Source organism: Dermochelys coriacea, chromosome 6 (assembly GCF_009764565.3).
Source record: "Dermochelys coriacea isolate rDerCor1 chromosome 6, rDerCor1.pri.v4, whole genome shotgun sequence".
NCBI classification, from domain to species: Eukaryota; Metazoa; Chordata; order Testudines; family Dermochelyidae; genus Dermochelys; species Dermochelys coriacea.
This window is the reverse complement of record NC_050073.1, coordinates 71,200,993-71,216,355: the sequence shown is the minus strand read 5'-3', so window position 1 is coordinate 71,216,355 and position 15,363 is coordinate 71,200,993. Positions and strand designations below refer to the sequence as shown.

Below are 15,363 nucleotides of genomic sequence, written 5' to 3'. Positions count from 1 at the left end.
TGTCAAAAATAGTTTAAGCTGAAAAATATCACCTAGTTCTACATGTAGGTTCTGAGTCACACAATGAATTTCTTTCAGAAATATTGGAAAGAGATACTATACCAATGTAAGAACACAATTGTTTGCCTGTCTAATACAGAGATGGACCAAGAGGTTGGTGTTTGGATTCAAGATTACAATTTTGGCCCATCGCTAGATTAAAGTGATGTGTTTTGTGCATGAAATGGACATGGAAAATGAAATATATAACAGGCTATAACCTGGTGTAATATATAAATTATTATTTATCAAAATGCTAAACAGTATTTACATGGCAGACTGTAATCACCCTCTAGACTCTAGTAATACAGGCAAATATTTTTTTAAAGAGATTTTATTTTATAGCACAAAGACAGGAACCTAAAAACAAACTGTAAAGGGAAGAAATTGAATAGATTGTGTCTTTTCCTTCTGAGATGTTATCTTTAATTAATTAATTAATTTCCATATGAAGCACAATGTGTAGTATCTTGTACTATGAAGGTGACACAAAATGATGCTGATGTTCCTACTCAAAGAAATTATAAGAGGAAATTACTGCACAACAGAGTAGCCATTTCCAAAATGTTAATAAGAAAGGGCTTTATTGTTAGTTTGCTATCTGCCCAGACTAAGGGGCAGTGGATTATTGTTCTGCACCTGGGGCAGACTCAGGGAGTCACAATCAAGCTCCCACCCCAGTTTCCCTGCTGCTTTAGGGAGAGAATAAGCTGCGTTGGTGTAACATCGACAGACCCTGGTCGATGGCGGGCAGGATCAAACCCAGGACCTCTGGAGCTTAGTGCATGAGCCTCTACATTATGAGCTAAAATCCAACTGCCTGTTAGCTAAGGCTGTAAAGCAGACTCATTTTATCTCTCTCTTTAAGTGGTCTTGGTGCCTCTAGATGGGACAAAAAAGAAAAGGAGTACTTGTGGCACCTTAGAGACTAACAAATTTATTTGAGCATAAGCTTTCGTGAGCTACAGCTCACTTCATCGGATGCATTCAGTGGAAAATACAGTGGGGAGATTTATATACACACACAGGGAACATGAAACAGTGGGTTTTATCATACACACTGTAGGAGAGTGATCACTTAAGATGAGCTATTATCAGAAGGAAGGAGGGGGGGAAAGGAGGAAAACCTTTTGTGGTGATAATCAAGGTGGGCCATTTCCAGCAGTTAACAAGAACGTCTGAGGTGGGGAGAACGTGGGGTGGGGTGAGAAATAACATGGGGAAATAGTTTTACTTTATGTAATGACCCATCCACTCCCAGTCTCTATTCAAGCCTAAGTTAATTGTATCCAGTTTGCAAATTAATGCCAATTCAGCAGTCTCTCCTTGGAGTCTGTTTTGGAAGTTTTTTTGTTGAAGGATAGCCACTCTCAGGTCTGTAATCGTGTGACCGGAGAGATTGAAGTGTTCTCAGACTGGTTTTTGAATGTTATAATTCTTGACGTCTGATTTGTGTCCATTTATTCTTTTACGTACAGACTGTCCAGTTTGACCAATGTACATGGCAGAGGGGCATTGATGGCACATGATGGCATATATCACATTGGTAGATGCGCAGGAGAACGAGCCTCTGATAGTGTGGCTGATGTGATTAGGCCCTATGATGGTATCCCCTGAATAGATATGTGGACAGAGTTGGCAACGGGTTTTGTTGCAAGGATAGGTTCCTGGGTCAGTGGTTCTGTTGTGTGGTGTGTGGTTGCTGGTGAGTATTTGCTTCAGGTTGGGGGGCTGTCTGTAAGCAAGGACTGGCCTGTCTCCCAAGATCTGTGAGAGTGATGGGTCGTCCTTCAGGATAGGTTGCAGATCCTTGATGATGCATTGGAGAAGTTTTAGTTGGGGGCTGAAGATGATGGCTAATGGCGTTCTGTTATTTTCTTTGTTGGGCCTGTCCTGTGACTAATGGGTAATCTTCTGGCTCTGTCAATCTGTTTCTTCACTTCAGCAGGTGGGTATTGTAGTTGTAAGAATGCATGATAGAGATCTTGTAGGTGTTTGTCTCTGTCTGAAAGGTTGGAGCAAATGCGGTTATAACATAGAGCTTGGCTGTAGACAATGGATCATGTGGTGTGATCTGGATGAAAGCTATAGGCATGTAGGTAGGAATAGCGGTCAGTAGGTTTCCGGTATAGGGTAGTGTTTATGTGCCCATCGCTTATTAGCACCGTAGTGTCCAGGAAGTGGATCTCTTGTGTGGACTGGTCCAGGCTGAGGTTGATGGTGGGATGGAAATTGTTGAAATCATGGTGGAATTCCTCAAGAGCTTCTTTTCCATGGATCCAGATGATGAAGATGTCATCAATGTAGCGCAAATAGAGTAGGGGCATTAGGGGACGAGAGCTGAGGAAGCGTTGTTCTAAGTCAGCCATAAAAATGTTGGCATACTGTGGGGCCATACGGGTACCCATCGCAGTGCCGCTGATTTGAAGGTATACATTGTCACCAAATGTGAAATAGTTATGGGTCAGGACAAAGTCACAAAGTTCAGCCACCAGGTTAGCCGTGATATTATCGGGGATAATGATGGCTTGTAGTCCATCTTCGTGTGGAATGTTGGTGTAGAGGGCTTCTACATCCATAATGGCTAGGATGGTGTTTTTAGGAAGATCACCGATGGATTGTAGTTTCCTCAGGAAGTCAGTGGTGTCTCGAAGATAGTTGGGAGTGCTGGTAGATGGGACAGAACACCACACCCAGAAGGTGTGTGGGTTACGGTGGGTCTATACCCAGTGCACCATATGGGAGGTAGGCAGGGCAAGCCACAGTCTGGCAGTAAACCATTTTAAATTGCTTTAAAAAAGAGGAAAGGGCCTAAGGTAGTATGGATAATGAATGGCCTCCATGTAAACACACACTATCCCTCCTAGTCATTAAAAACTGAAATTTGGGTCCAGAAGGAAGAAAAATAAATTCAGTGGTGAGGTAAATGGTGAGAAAATTTGATAACCTGCCCTAATTTTGCATTCAGTAGACCACACCTTCACCCGCTTGGGGAAAAATCAGAAGAAAGGGGAGGAGGTGGGAGAGGTGGGAGTCAAGAAACCTGGATGATATTCCCAAGTCTGCTTTAGAATTGCTCTGTAACTTTGGGGAAGCCTTTCAAACTCCATGGCCCTGATTCTTATTTACACAAGGCCACTTTTTAGCACCCTGGTACTCTAAAAGGACGTTAAAGTGAGTGAAAAGTAATTTAAGCCCCTTAACATTGACAGAGTGGTGTCCTTAGTATAAATGAGAATCAGGTGCTTTGTGCCTCAGAAATTCTGAGTGTCTTAATTCATTGTTTATAATGCACATTCTATAGGAAGTACCATATAAACACACAATATCATTGTTTATATTACTATTTGGAAATACTGTGTGAAATTTTGTTTGTTTTTAACATTCCTAGGGTTTTAAGAAAGTAAGCTCATTTTTAGGACTAAGTGTTTGTTTTAAAGCCATGGCAGAATACGGTTTGGCAACATTTCTGATCTGAGTGCTGCAAATAAATACAAAACATTTGTTGAGACATTTGAGTGCTGAGGGAGCTTTGTTTTCAGTCCACAACATTTCAGTGACATCACAGGTACAACCATATTTACTCTAGTTTCTTCTACACTGTTCATCTCCTCTTTTTTGGCTTGTCTCCTTGCTTGAATTGGTTTTTGGGGCTCATTTTCCTCTTGAATTCTCGCTTTATCCCCATCTTCGGACTCTTCACTTTCCCCACACATTATATTCTCTCCCCTTTAAAGCACCTCCAAATCCACTTTGCAAACATGTGAGCAGAGCAACAAATCAAAAAACAGATCCTGTCAATTTCACCTTGCTCCTTCACTCACAGGTGGAGTGGGGCAGCAGGTAGTTCAGAAGAGGCTCTTCTTATGGTAGGCCAGATAATTTAGTATGCTGGCCTTTTGCATGAATGCTTGTGGTTGCCATTCACTGTTTACGTTTTCTTCTAATCATATAATCAATTATTTCTATTACCGTAACATCTAGGAACCCATTCTTTTTCTTCCAAAATGTATGTATTTATTTATTTCTAGGGTTTTACTGATCTAGTTTAATTCATTTATTAAAGTTGGCTCTGATGCTGGTCTCTGTGTTACTGTAAGACTCTGTTCGGTTTTGCAACATTTGAAATTTCTTTACTGAAAATATCTATCATTTTACATGAAATGACTAGCACTATGCAAGTTAATTAAAATCTGCTATTCCGCTGGACTGAAATGTTGTTATGTAAAAGCCATATAGTGCTTTTAAATTCCTGCAAAGTTAATGAAACAGCTGAAGTATTTATATTACACCTGAATTAGCTTTAGGAAGCAAAGAAATACATAGTATTTTAAATAAACTTAATTTGTGACTGGCTTTCATTAGACTGGCAGAACTTACCTTAGAAGCACGAGTAATAACATCCACTTTACGATGCACTGAGGTTATCCCCTCAGAGAAAACAGATTGGAAGATTATACATTGGGCACGTTCTGCAAAATTGGGGATCTGGGATAACTCGTACAAAAATCTGTGAAAATAAGAACTATACTGTAATACCGAATCATTACTTTTCACATCTTTTCTTATAATATAAACATGTCAGAGTAATAGTGTCAAAGAAAGCACATACATAAAGCAATCTTTATTTGAATTGTAAATGAAATATGATAGAACAAAATAATTGTTTCATAATCTTTTGCACAACATTAGAGAACAGATGAGATCTACTATCAAAGCTTGTTGGTGACAAACAGAAGGACCAGCAAACTGGAGATTTCTGTTCCACTACTCTATGGACAGGAGTGTGTGTGAGAGAAACACTGCCCTCTACTGGATGAAAACAGCTCTGTACATCGATTTATCAGTTTGATTGTTTGTTGTATTGCTAAATAAAGAGTATAACAGAATAATAACAATTAAAAACAGAAAAATACCCTTTTGATCACCTAGCCAAGTGCTTCCCAAAATGTTGGTGTACATTTGCTAAAGGACCACAAAGGACAAGTTAAGAGCAAAGGAGATGCCTAAATTAAGATGGGCAGGACTTTAACACCACATGGCAGGAATTAGGTGCATGACTGGTTTCATTTTCCTGACTACTCTTCATTTGAAATCCCTTGATATTGTGCTCTATTCTGGTCACCTCACCATAGGATAGCCATTGCTGAGATTTAAAAGATCCAGCAAATGAACCAAGTGATTCAGGGTTTTAAAGTGCAAATTATAAATATGATTAGCCTGACATAACTCAGGAAAAAAAGGAGACAGTGAAGCGTCTCACAGAACATTTTGTTATTTTGAAATAAAGGAATGGATTAGTGCCAATACCTGGTTACTTGAAACAAAAATCTATAGTCTGAATCTGTGGAATGATCGACCCTATATTGTAATTAAGGGTCATCATTACCAACAGTTGCCACTTAGGGTTATATTGGATATCACAGTTTTCCCATTATGTTGAGTATAAAATAAATATGATAACTGTACTGTTATCATATGGTAAATAGAGGTTTTTTTTAATGATGACATCACAACAATTCAGGCAGACATCTTTTGCATAATATGCAGGTTGGATTACCTATCAAAGTCAAAAACCAAACAAAGAAGTGTAAATTAATGCAAGAGGGTACTGGATAAAATTTTGAAGAGGACAGAATACGCTGGGTTCACTCATTAGTTGTAGCTTGGGGTTAAGAAAGGGAAGCATTTGCCTAACTTCAAGATATGATGGAGTGCCCCATTGACCTAATGTAACTTTTTGATAGCCCTTAATACAACATTCTACTGATGATATACAGTAAGCACAGAGGGTTTCAATATCAGGTACTCTACCCTGGCAGTGTAAAGACACCTTAAAGAAAGCTTATATAAAATGTATAACCACTTGATGGCTCCTTTACCCTGACAGACTGCTGTAAAAAGGGTCTTGGTGTAACTTTGAATCAGGCCCAAAGGCCATCATAGTGTAACTATATATGAATCATAGCATCCACTGAATTGAAAGACAATGAAATAATCATTTTTACCAAGAAATAATGTACCCGTTTATATTTATTCACATTCTAAAAACATCAAGTTTAGTGAATAATTTGAAACAAAACTGATTCTCTTCTCATGCCAGTGAAATTCAAAAGGACCACCACTGATGTCAATGGAGATACCTCCGTGTAAGACAAGGGAGAATGAGGACTCAGTGTCATAATTTGGGGAGAAGCAAATATTTTACCTTCAAACAAATGATAGTTCTCTACTTACTGTGGTCAATAACATGGTCAGCAATAAAGCCCCAAATTGCATTTTGATCCCATTTTCCTGTCTAGCAATGATTTAGTACTAGCTAGAACTACAGGAAGATTGCATTTCAGCCAAAATGAAATACTTGGAAAGAAGCTAGAGCATCTGTGTCCCTCAGACAAGACCCCATGTTGTGGTCAATTACACATATAAATCTTTTCCACTCTAATGAATATTAGTATTTTAACGACTTTATTAACAAGAAACATAATTTAGGGGCACACTGCAATACTGTGAAGATACATTTACAGTGTAAGTCAACAATAGCAAATATAACATGCCAGCAAAACGAATCAAAATCACATGTGCAGGAGATCATTATTGATAACAGGAAAGCTTTCTGTTTCTCTGGGATTTCAAAACATTTAAAATTAGCAAAAGCTTCTTTTAGACTGTACTGAATTCAGCTCAACACTTACAGTATTTTAATCCATAATGTTACCATTTGTAACCATTTTAAAAATATGGCATTTCATATTTAACTGTGCTTTGAGCCTTACCAATGAAAATGCAGTCAGGTTTATGTCCCATAGTAACTAATTTTAATCTGTGCATACAAGGTTGGAACTCTTGTGTGCTTAATCTTTTGTGGGACAAATGTGCTTAATGTAGTTCCAACAAAAGCCCCTGGTCCACCTTTATTGAGACTGAGTGGATAGTCGGAACAACACAATTGATTTATTGAGTTTCCAGAAAGTACAGTATTTTGAATGGCTTATAAAACTGATGTAAGAGCATCTCTGGTGTTATGGTCAGAGCAGAGGGTGGTCAGGACTGGTGGTTGGAGCGACAATCAGAGGCCAGGAACAGCATCAAAGACCAGAGTCAGTGTCGGAATCAGGAACCAAGTACAGCTGGGAACAAGACTGGGACAGGATGATCACAGCTGCGGCGGGAAGCATAGAACCATAGAACTATAGGGTTGCAAGGGGCCACAAGGGTCATTTAGCTAAACCCCTGCCAAGAAGCAGGATTTGTTGTGTCTAAACCATACAAAACATATGGCTATCCAGCCTCTTTTTGAAAACCTCCAGTGAAGCTTCCACCACTTCCCTAGGCAGTTTGTTCCATTGTTCTTACAGTTAGGAAGATTATTTTGAGATTTAATCTAAAACTGGTATAGAATCATAGAATATCAGGGTTGGAAGAGACCTCAGGAGGTCATCTAGTCCAACCCGCTGCTCAAGCCTTGACCTGATCTCTATGGCAAGAGAACAATTTTTCTCCATCTTTTTAATGGCAGCTTTTCAAGTATTTGAAGACTGCTATCATGTCTCCCCTTAATCTCTTCTTTTTGAAACTAAACATACCCAGTTCCTTCAGCCTCTGCTCATATGGCTTGCCTTCCATTCCTTTGATCATCTTTGTTGCTCATCTATGGATCCTTTCCAATTTCTCTACATCCTTTCTATACAGCGATGACCAAAGTTGGATGCAGAACTCCAGCTGAACCCTAACCAGAGTCCAGTAGACCGGTACTATCACATCCTGTGACTTACCAGCTATGCCTCTGTTAATGCAACCCAAAACTGCATATGCTTTTTTTGCAACAGCATCACATTGCTGACTCATGTTGAGATTGTGATCAACCGTGAGTGCCAGATCCTTCTCAACAGTGCTGCATCCGAGCTAGTTATCCCCCATTCTGTATTTGTGAATTTGGTTTTTCTCTCCTAAATGTAGCACTTACATTTGTCTTTCATTTTGTGCCTGTAGCCCATTTCTCCTATTTTCAAGATATCTTTGAATTTTAGGGAGCAGGTGCTGGGCTGGTCCAGCTGCTGGGCTAAAGAGAAGGCCTGATGACACTTCTCAGCCAATCAGGGCGTCTGGTCAATCAAGGTGTTCAGCTTAGGTTAACTAGCTGGTCCCAGGCTCAGCACAGACGTTCTCCACCATTTCCCTGGACTATATATCTGGACTGTAGCCCACCCAGTCCACCAGGTACTGGCGTTTCCCCCTAACTTACTAGGAAGAAAGAATTCATCAGATCAAATATTACTCCTGCCCTTCAACAGTTATGGATGGTGGAAGTGGGTTGGAGCGGTTCAAGAAGGGGTTCTCAGAAAAGGCTTTAGAAGGAAGTTATAAAATACAGAATGGATCTTTAGGGCCTCAGGTAGCTGTAGATTGCATGTTATTGGATTGACCTGTTCCAAGATCTTGAAATGGCCCAGGTACTGGTAATCCAGTTTGGCTGATGGGCTTTAAGATTCTGGGTGGATAACCAAACTCTGTCCCTACAACAAGGTTGGGGAAGTTTGGTGACCCTGGTTAGCCTGCTGCTATAAGCTTCTTTAGCAGATCTTACATTTTTCTTGAGTTCTTGGTGCACTTTGAGCAAGTGAGTAGCCAAGTCCATGGTGGTAGGTACCTGGGAACTCGTGGGTATGTCTGGATGAAAACAAGGTTGAAAGCCACAGTTAGCAAAGAATGAAGTTTGCGTGGGTTGCATTATTGTAGGCAAATTCCACAAGGAAAATTAGTAATTAAAAAACCAGTGAAGATCCCATTCTAGAATCTGGCTGATATATTCTGTTTGCCCATTGATTTGAAGGTGATAGGCAGAAAAGGTGAGGGACTCTATGCCAAGAAATCTTAGATATACCCACCAAAATGGGGAGATGAACAGGAGCTCTGATCCGACATGAGACCAGTTGGTGATCCATGGTAACGGAAGATATTCTCTAGGAAGAGACATGTTGTTTCTGATACAGTAGGGAAGGCATGGCACAGAACATAGTGCACTATCTTAGGAAATCAACCATGACATGGATGCCACCTTGCGCGAGTCCATAGTTTGTCCCTTGGGGAAGACAATATGCCCCAGGAATTCAGTCATGTCCTGGTCAAATTCACACTTCTCGAACATCACATACAAGTGGTTTTAGGAGAATTTTTCTAAGATTCAGCATACATGTTGATCACGATAACCAGATCCTCAGTAAAAATGAGGATCTCATTGAGGTAGATAACCACAAATTGGTCCAGCATGTCCCTAAAGAGATCATGAATGAAGCACTGGAAAGTCACCGAGTGTTGCACAAGCTGAAGAGTATAACCAAGTACTAAAGTGTCCATACCAAGTGCGAAGGCTGTCTTCCATTCATCTCTATCTCTAATCCGAACTGGGTTACAAGCTCCACGAAGGTCCAACTTGGTGAAGACCTTGGTGAAGTAGAGTCTCTCAAAGAGTTCATTGGTAAGGGCTACTGGTTCTGGACTGTAACATTGTTTAAAGGCTGTTAATCCACACAAGGCCACAGGGAGCCATCCTTCTTACCCACAAAGAAAATCAAAGCCCTGGTTGAGGACTTGGAGAGATGGATGAACCCCCTTTGCAGGTTTTCTTGGAGATAGCTTCAGACAGCCTATAACTCATTTTCTGAGAGGGAACAGATACACCCAAAAGGGATCACTGCTCCTGGCTGGAGGTCAACAGGGCAGTCGTAGTGAGGTAGCAAGATGTCAGCTGTCTTTTTGTCAAATATGTCTTTTTGTCAAAGAGAAGTCTTGATATTTGACATGTACCACTGGGATCGTTGAAGACACCATAGGGGTTGCGAAGGATCCTTTTAATCTAAGCCCCCTGTCTTGGAATCTCCTGGGAGATAGGCAAAGAAGCAGAGCATTCATCTCTGTGGTTGGATTTTGGGAGGCAAGATCCCAGCAGTATGGTGAACTAAAATGCACCATGTCAGCCTGCGAGCAGATACATGGATCATGGGAAATGAACCAAGGAATACAGAGGAGAACAGGAGAATGTGGCATATGGATCAATCCAAACTGAAGGATTTCTTGATAACCTTGAATGGTAGTGACCTCTAAGGGGCAGGTAGATGAGTGAAAGCCTGAAGAGAGGAGCGGTCTGTCAATGGACACTATTAAGTCAGGGAAACTTTGCATTTGGTGATGACATTATACTCTCAAGTAAATTCAAGTCCACTAAATTACCTGAGGCGCCAGAGTACCAGCAAACAAATGTTGGTGCAGGCTACCTGAGCCAGGGGGAGAATGCCAACCCTTCTATTGGAGCTGGGTGCTTCCTGACTGGGATGCAGACTGGGCCTCTGAAGGGCAAGTCAATGCTAAGTGTTCCAGTTCTCCACAGTATAGCCACAGGCCTGGGGCATGTTTTCCTCTGTGTTAGAGAAGCGGGGCCTGGCATGGTCAACCTGCATGGACACAGGATGTGGGGAAGGCACAGAGGTTGCTTGGCTGGAGTCAGAGTGATTGGTAGGGTCAGGAAGCTAATCTTACTTGGTGGCGTTCCATCAGGCAGTTGTCAGTCTTTATGCACAGTTCAGTTAGGGCATCTGGACCTGTCAGAGGCTCCATCTGCACCAACTCGTCTTTGACATCAACATCTGAGCTGAGCTTCCTGCTCAGCGCTAGTGCTGCATAGCCTCATTCCATTTGGTGGCTGCTACCAGGTGTCGAAACTCCACGGCAAAAATGAGCAACTGGACAATGCCTCTGCAGCAATGCCTGGACAGCAGCCTCTTCCATACACATGCGACTCAGGTCATTGAAAATCATCGCCATGGCTTGAACAAAAATTCTCAACTGACTCAAATTCTCCAGCAGTCGAGAGGCCCAACCCAACGCCTCTCCAGTCAGCAGGCTGATAAGTCCTACTCAGGAGCGGATGGGGGAAATGACTGAGGGTGCAACAGAAATAGGGCCAGCACTAATTCAGAAACTTGAGGAACTTACTGCAGTCGCCAGCTAACTCGTCCAGCAGGGAAATTTTTGGTTCTCAAGTGGCTGGAGTTGGAGCTGCAGGTGGCATGGCCTGTGCCTAGGTGCCACACTCTGGGCCTGCAGGGCAGCAACCTGAGTCTGCAGGTTCTGCAAGAGACTCACTATCTCTGACAGGGAGACACTGGCCCTAGCAGCATCCATTCTGCTAGCAGAACCTGTCCCTTCTTTCAGGAGGAGGATGCTCAAACTGTCATGGACTGGAATGTGGGTGGTCAGGTCTAGTGGTTGCAGCAGTGGATGATCAAGCTTAGAGGTCAGAGCTGGAGTCAGAGGCCAGTAGTCAGAGCCAGAGTCAAGAACCAAGCAGGAGAGCAGCTCTTGAACTGACTGGACCAGGGCAGGAGCAAGGCTTGGAATAAGGCAGGCACAAGAGCAATTGCAGCTGCGAGCAAAGCACTGAGCAGCAGCCAGGGCTGCTGTTCCTTGGCTTCAGAGCAGGCCTTGTAGGTTTGGTCTATTGAGGTGTTCAGCTGAGGTCAACTAACTGGTCCCAGGCTCAGCTGCAGGCCCTAATTCCTGACCACTGGTTGATTATTTCATTTTAAAGCAACATTTAAAACAAAAGTCTCCTTAATCAACATCTCTCAATAACAGGGGAAATCATGGGATAATTAGGTAAGGATTATAAGAACTGTTTTCATAAAGACGAGATGGTGAAAAAGGAGACTCATTTTATTTGGAATTACCATATATAATTGGTTTCTTTAAAATGCCTTATTTTTAACTACAGAACAATGATAGCATGAAACTGACAGGGTAACTAATGTAGACCAACCTCTCCCCACCATGATTTACAAAACTAGGCATGGCCTCTTATAATTCCAGAACACTAAGCATGATTCATATTTTCCAGGACATAAAATGTGCTTATTTTTATTTCACTCAGAAATATAGCAAATAGGTTGCCAAAGATTTAGACTCTGGGAAATATCAAATAGTCGCAAAAAGAAAAGGAGTACTTGTGGCACCTTAGAGACTAACAAATTTATTAGAGCATAAGCTTTCGTGAACTACAGCTCACTTCATCGGATGCATTTGGTGGAAAAAACAGAGGAGAGATTTATATACACACACAGAGAACATGAAACAATGGGTTTATCATACACACTGTAAGGAGAGTGATCACTTAAGATAAGCCATCACCAGCAGCAGGGGGGGGGGAAAGGAGGAAAACCTTTCATGGTGACAAGCAAGGTAGGCTAATTCCAGCAGTTAACAAGAATATCAGAGGAACAGTGGGGGGTGGGGTGGGAGGGAGAAATACCATGGGGAAATAGTTTTACTTTGTGTAATGACTCATCCATTCCCAGTCTCTATTCAAGCCTAAGTTAATTGTATCCAGTTTGCAAATTAATTCCAATTCAGCAGTCTCTCGTTGGAGTCTGTTTTTGAAGCTTTTTTGTTGAAGGATAGCCACTCTTGACCAGAGAGATTGAAGTGTTCTCCAACTGGTTTCTGAATGTTATAATTCTTGACGTCTGATTTGTGTCCATTCATTCTTTTACATAGAGACTGTCCAGTTTGGCCAATGTACATGGCAGAGGGGCATTGCTGGCACATGATGGCATATATCACATTGGTAGATGCGCAGGTGAACGAGCCTCTGATAGTGTGGCTGATGTGATTAGGCTCTATGATGGTATCCCCTGAATAGATATGTGGACAGAGTTGGCAACGGGCTTTGTTGCAAGGATAGGTTCCTGGGTTAGTGGTTCTGTTGTGTGGTGTGTGGTTGCTGGTGAGTATTTGCTTCAGATTGGGGGGCTGTCTGTAAGCAAGGACTGGTCTGTCTCCCAAGATCTGTGAGAGTGATGGGTCGTCCTTCAGGATAGGTTGTAGATCCTTGATGATGCGTTGGAGAGGTTTTAGTTGGGGGCTGAAGGTGATGGCTAGTGGCGTTCTGTTATTTTCTTTGTTGGGCCTGTCCTGTAGTAGGTGACTTCTGGGTACTCTTCTGGCTCTGTCAACCTGTTTCTTCACTTCAGCAGGTGGGTATTGTAGTTGTAGGAATGCATGATAGAGATCTTGTAGGTGTTTGTCTCTGTCTGAGGGGTTGGAGCAAATGCGGTTATATCGTAGCGCTTGGCTGTAGACAATGGATCGAGTGGTATGATCTGGATGAAAGCTAGAGTAATGTAGGTAGGAATAGCGGTCAGTAGGTTTCCAATATAGGGTGGTGTTTATGTGACCATCGCTTATTAGCACCGTAGTGTCCAGGAAGGGGATCTCTTGTGTGGACTGGTCCAGGCTGAGGTTGATGGTGGGATGGAAATTGTTGAAATCATGGTGGAATTCCTCAAGAGCTTCTTTTCCATGGGTCCAGATGATGAAGATGTCATCAATGTAGCGCAAGTAGAGTAGGGGCATTAGGGGACGAGAGCTGAGGAAGCGTTGTTCTAAGTCAGCCATAAAAATGTTGGCATACTGTGGGGCCATGAGGGTACCCATCGCAGTGCCGCTGATTTGAATTCACATTGTCACCAAATGTGAAATAGTTATGGGTCAGGACAAAGTCACAAAGTTCAGCCACCAGGTTAGCCGTGACAGTATCGGGGATACTGTTCCTGACGGCTTGTAGTCCATCTTTGTGTGGAATGTTGGTGTAGAGGGCTTCTACATCCATAGTGGCTAGGATGGTGTTTTTAGGAAGATCACCAATGGACTGTAGTTTCCTCACGAAGTCAGTGGTGTCTCGAAGATAGCTGGGAGTGCTGGTAATGAAGGGCCTGAGGAGGGAGTCTACATAGCCAGACAATCCTGCTGTCAGGGTGCCAATGCCTGAGATGATGGGGCGTCCAGGATTTCCAGGTTTATGGATCTTGGGTAGCAGATAGAATACCCCAGGTCGGGGCTCCAGGGGTGTGTCTGTGCGGATTTGTTCTTGTGCTTTTTCAGGGAGTTTCTTGAGCAAATGCTGTAGTTTCTTTTGGTAACTCTCAGTGGGATCAGAGGGTAATGGCTTGTAGAAAGTGGTGTTGGAGAGCTGCCTAGTAGCCTCTTGTTCATACTCCGACCTATTCATGATGACGACAGCACCTCCTTTGTCAGCCTTTTTGATTATGATGTTAGAGTTGTTTCTGAGGCTGTGGATGGCACTGTGTTCTGCATGGCTGAGGTTATGGGGTAAGCGATGCTGCTTTTCCACAATTTCAGCTCGTGCACGTCGGCGGAAGCAGTCTATGTAGAAATCCAGGCTGCTGTTTCGACCTTCAGGAGGAGTCCACCCAGAATCCTTCTTTTTGTAGTGTTGGCAGGAAGGTCTCTGTGGGTTAATATGTTGGTCAGAGGTGTGTTGGAAATATTCCTTGAGTCTGAGACGTCGAAAATAGGATTCTAGGTCACCACAGAACTGTATCATGTTCGTGGGGGTGGAGGGGCAAAAGGAGAGGCCCCGAGATAGGACAGATTCTTCTGCTGGGCTAAGAGTATAGTTGGATAGATTAACAATATTGCTGGGTGGGTTACGGGAACCATTGTTGTGGCCCCTTGTGGCATATAGTAGTTTAGATAGCTTAGTGTCCTTTTTCTTTTGTAGAGAAGCAAAGTGTGTTTTGTAAATGGCTTGTCTAGTTTTTGTAAAGTCCAGCCATGAGGAAGTTTGTGTGGAAGGTTGGTTCTTTATGAGAGTATCCAGTTTTGAGAGCTCATTCTTAATCTTTCCCTGTTTGCTGTAGAGGATGTTGATCAGGTGGTTCCGCAGTTTCTTTGAGAGTGTGTGGCACAAATAGTCGCAATGTATCATGCTGTAGGACAAGGCTCACCTGAGTGTGGTCAATGAAAGCACAAAGACAAGGGATAGATGAACAAGATTGTATATAAATTTGAAGGACATTCGTATTCTGAGGTTTTAATATTTGGGAGATATTCAGACCCTCAGACATTAACCTATTCCCCAATACGCAGATGTCAGCAACAGCTGCTTGGCTTGCTCTGATGGTAGGAAAGGAGAAAAATCTTTCTGCCCTCCAACACCAACCTCCAGCCTTAAAGAAACTATGTAAAAAGATATCCCCTCTGTGTCCCAGCTCTCACACTCAGATGCCGTCTCTGCTGCCTCTGTTCCTCCTTCATCATCCACATATTTCCTTCCACTCTCTCTGATACCAAAGATGACTGAGCAGCAGCATAGTGAAGAGTAGAAAAGTGGGGCCTCAGTATGGGAACACAGGTGGTAAGGAGAGTGATGGGGGCCAGTGGAGGAGGAGGAGAGCAGTAAGGAGGAAGGAGCAGCAGGGAGGGAGCAGAAACTAGTGCTAGGCATAAATTTGGGATCAAGTACATTGT

The 15,363-nt window shown here is 42.5% G+C and overlaps 1 protein-coding gene across 1 annotated transcript in view; it reads right to left on the bottom strand.

Annotated features, from left to right (window-relative positions):
• The window catches only part of LOC119858032 (formin), a 284,466-nt gene that overhangs the window by 114,293 nt on the left and 154,810 nt on the right, over positions 1-15,363 (bottom strand). Inside the window, exon 10 of the mRNA XM_043516527.1 lies at positions 4,420-4,549. Within this exon, the coding sequence (XP_043372462.1) occupies positions 4,420-4,549 (130 nt within the window). The remainder of the gene's footprint in view (positions 1-4,419; positions 4,550-15,363) is intronic.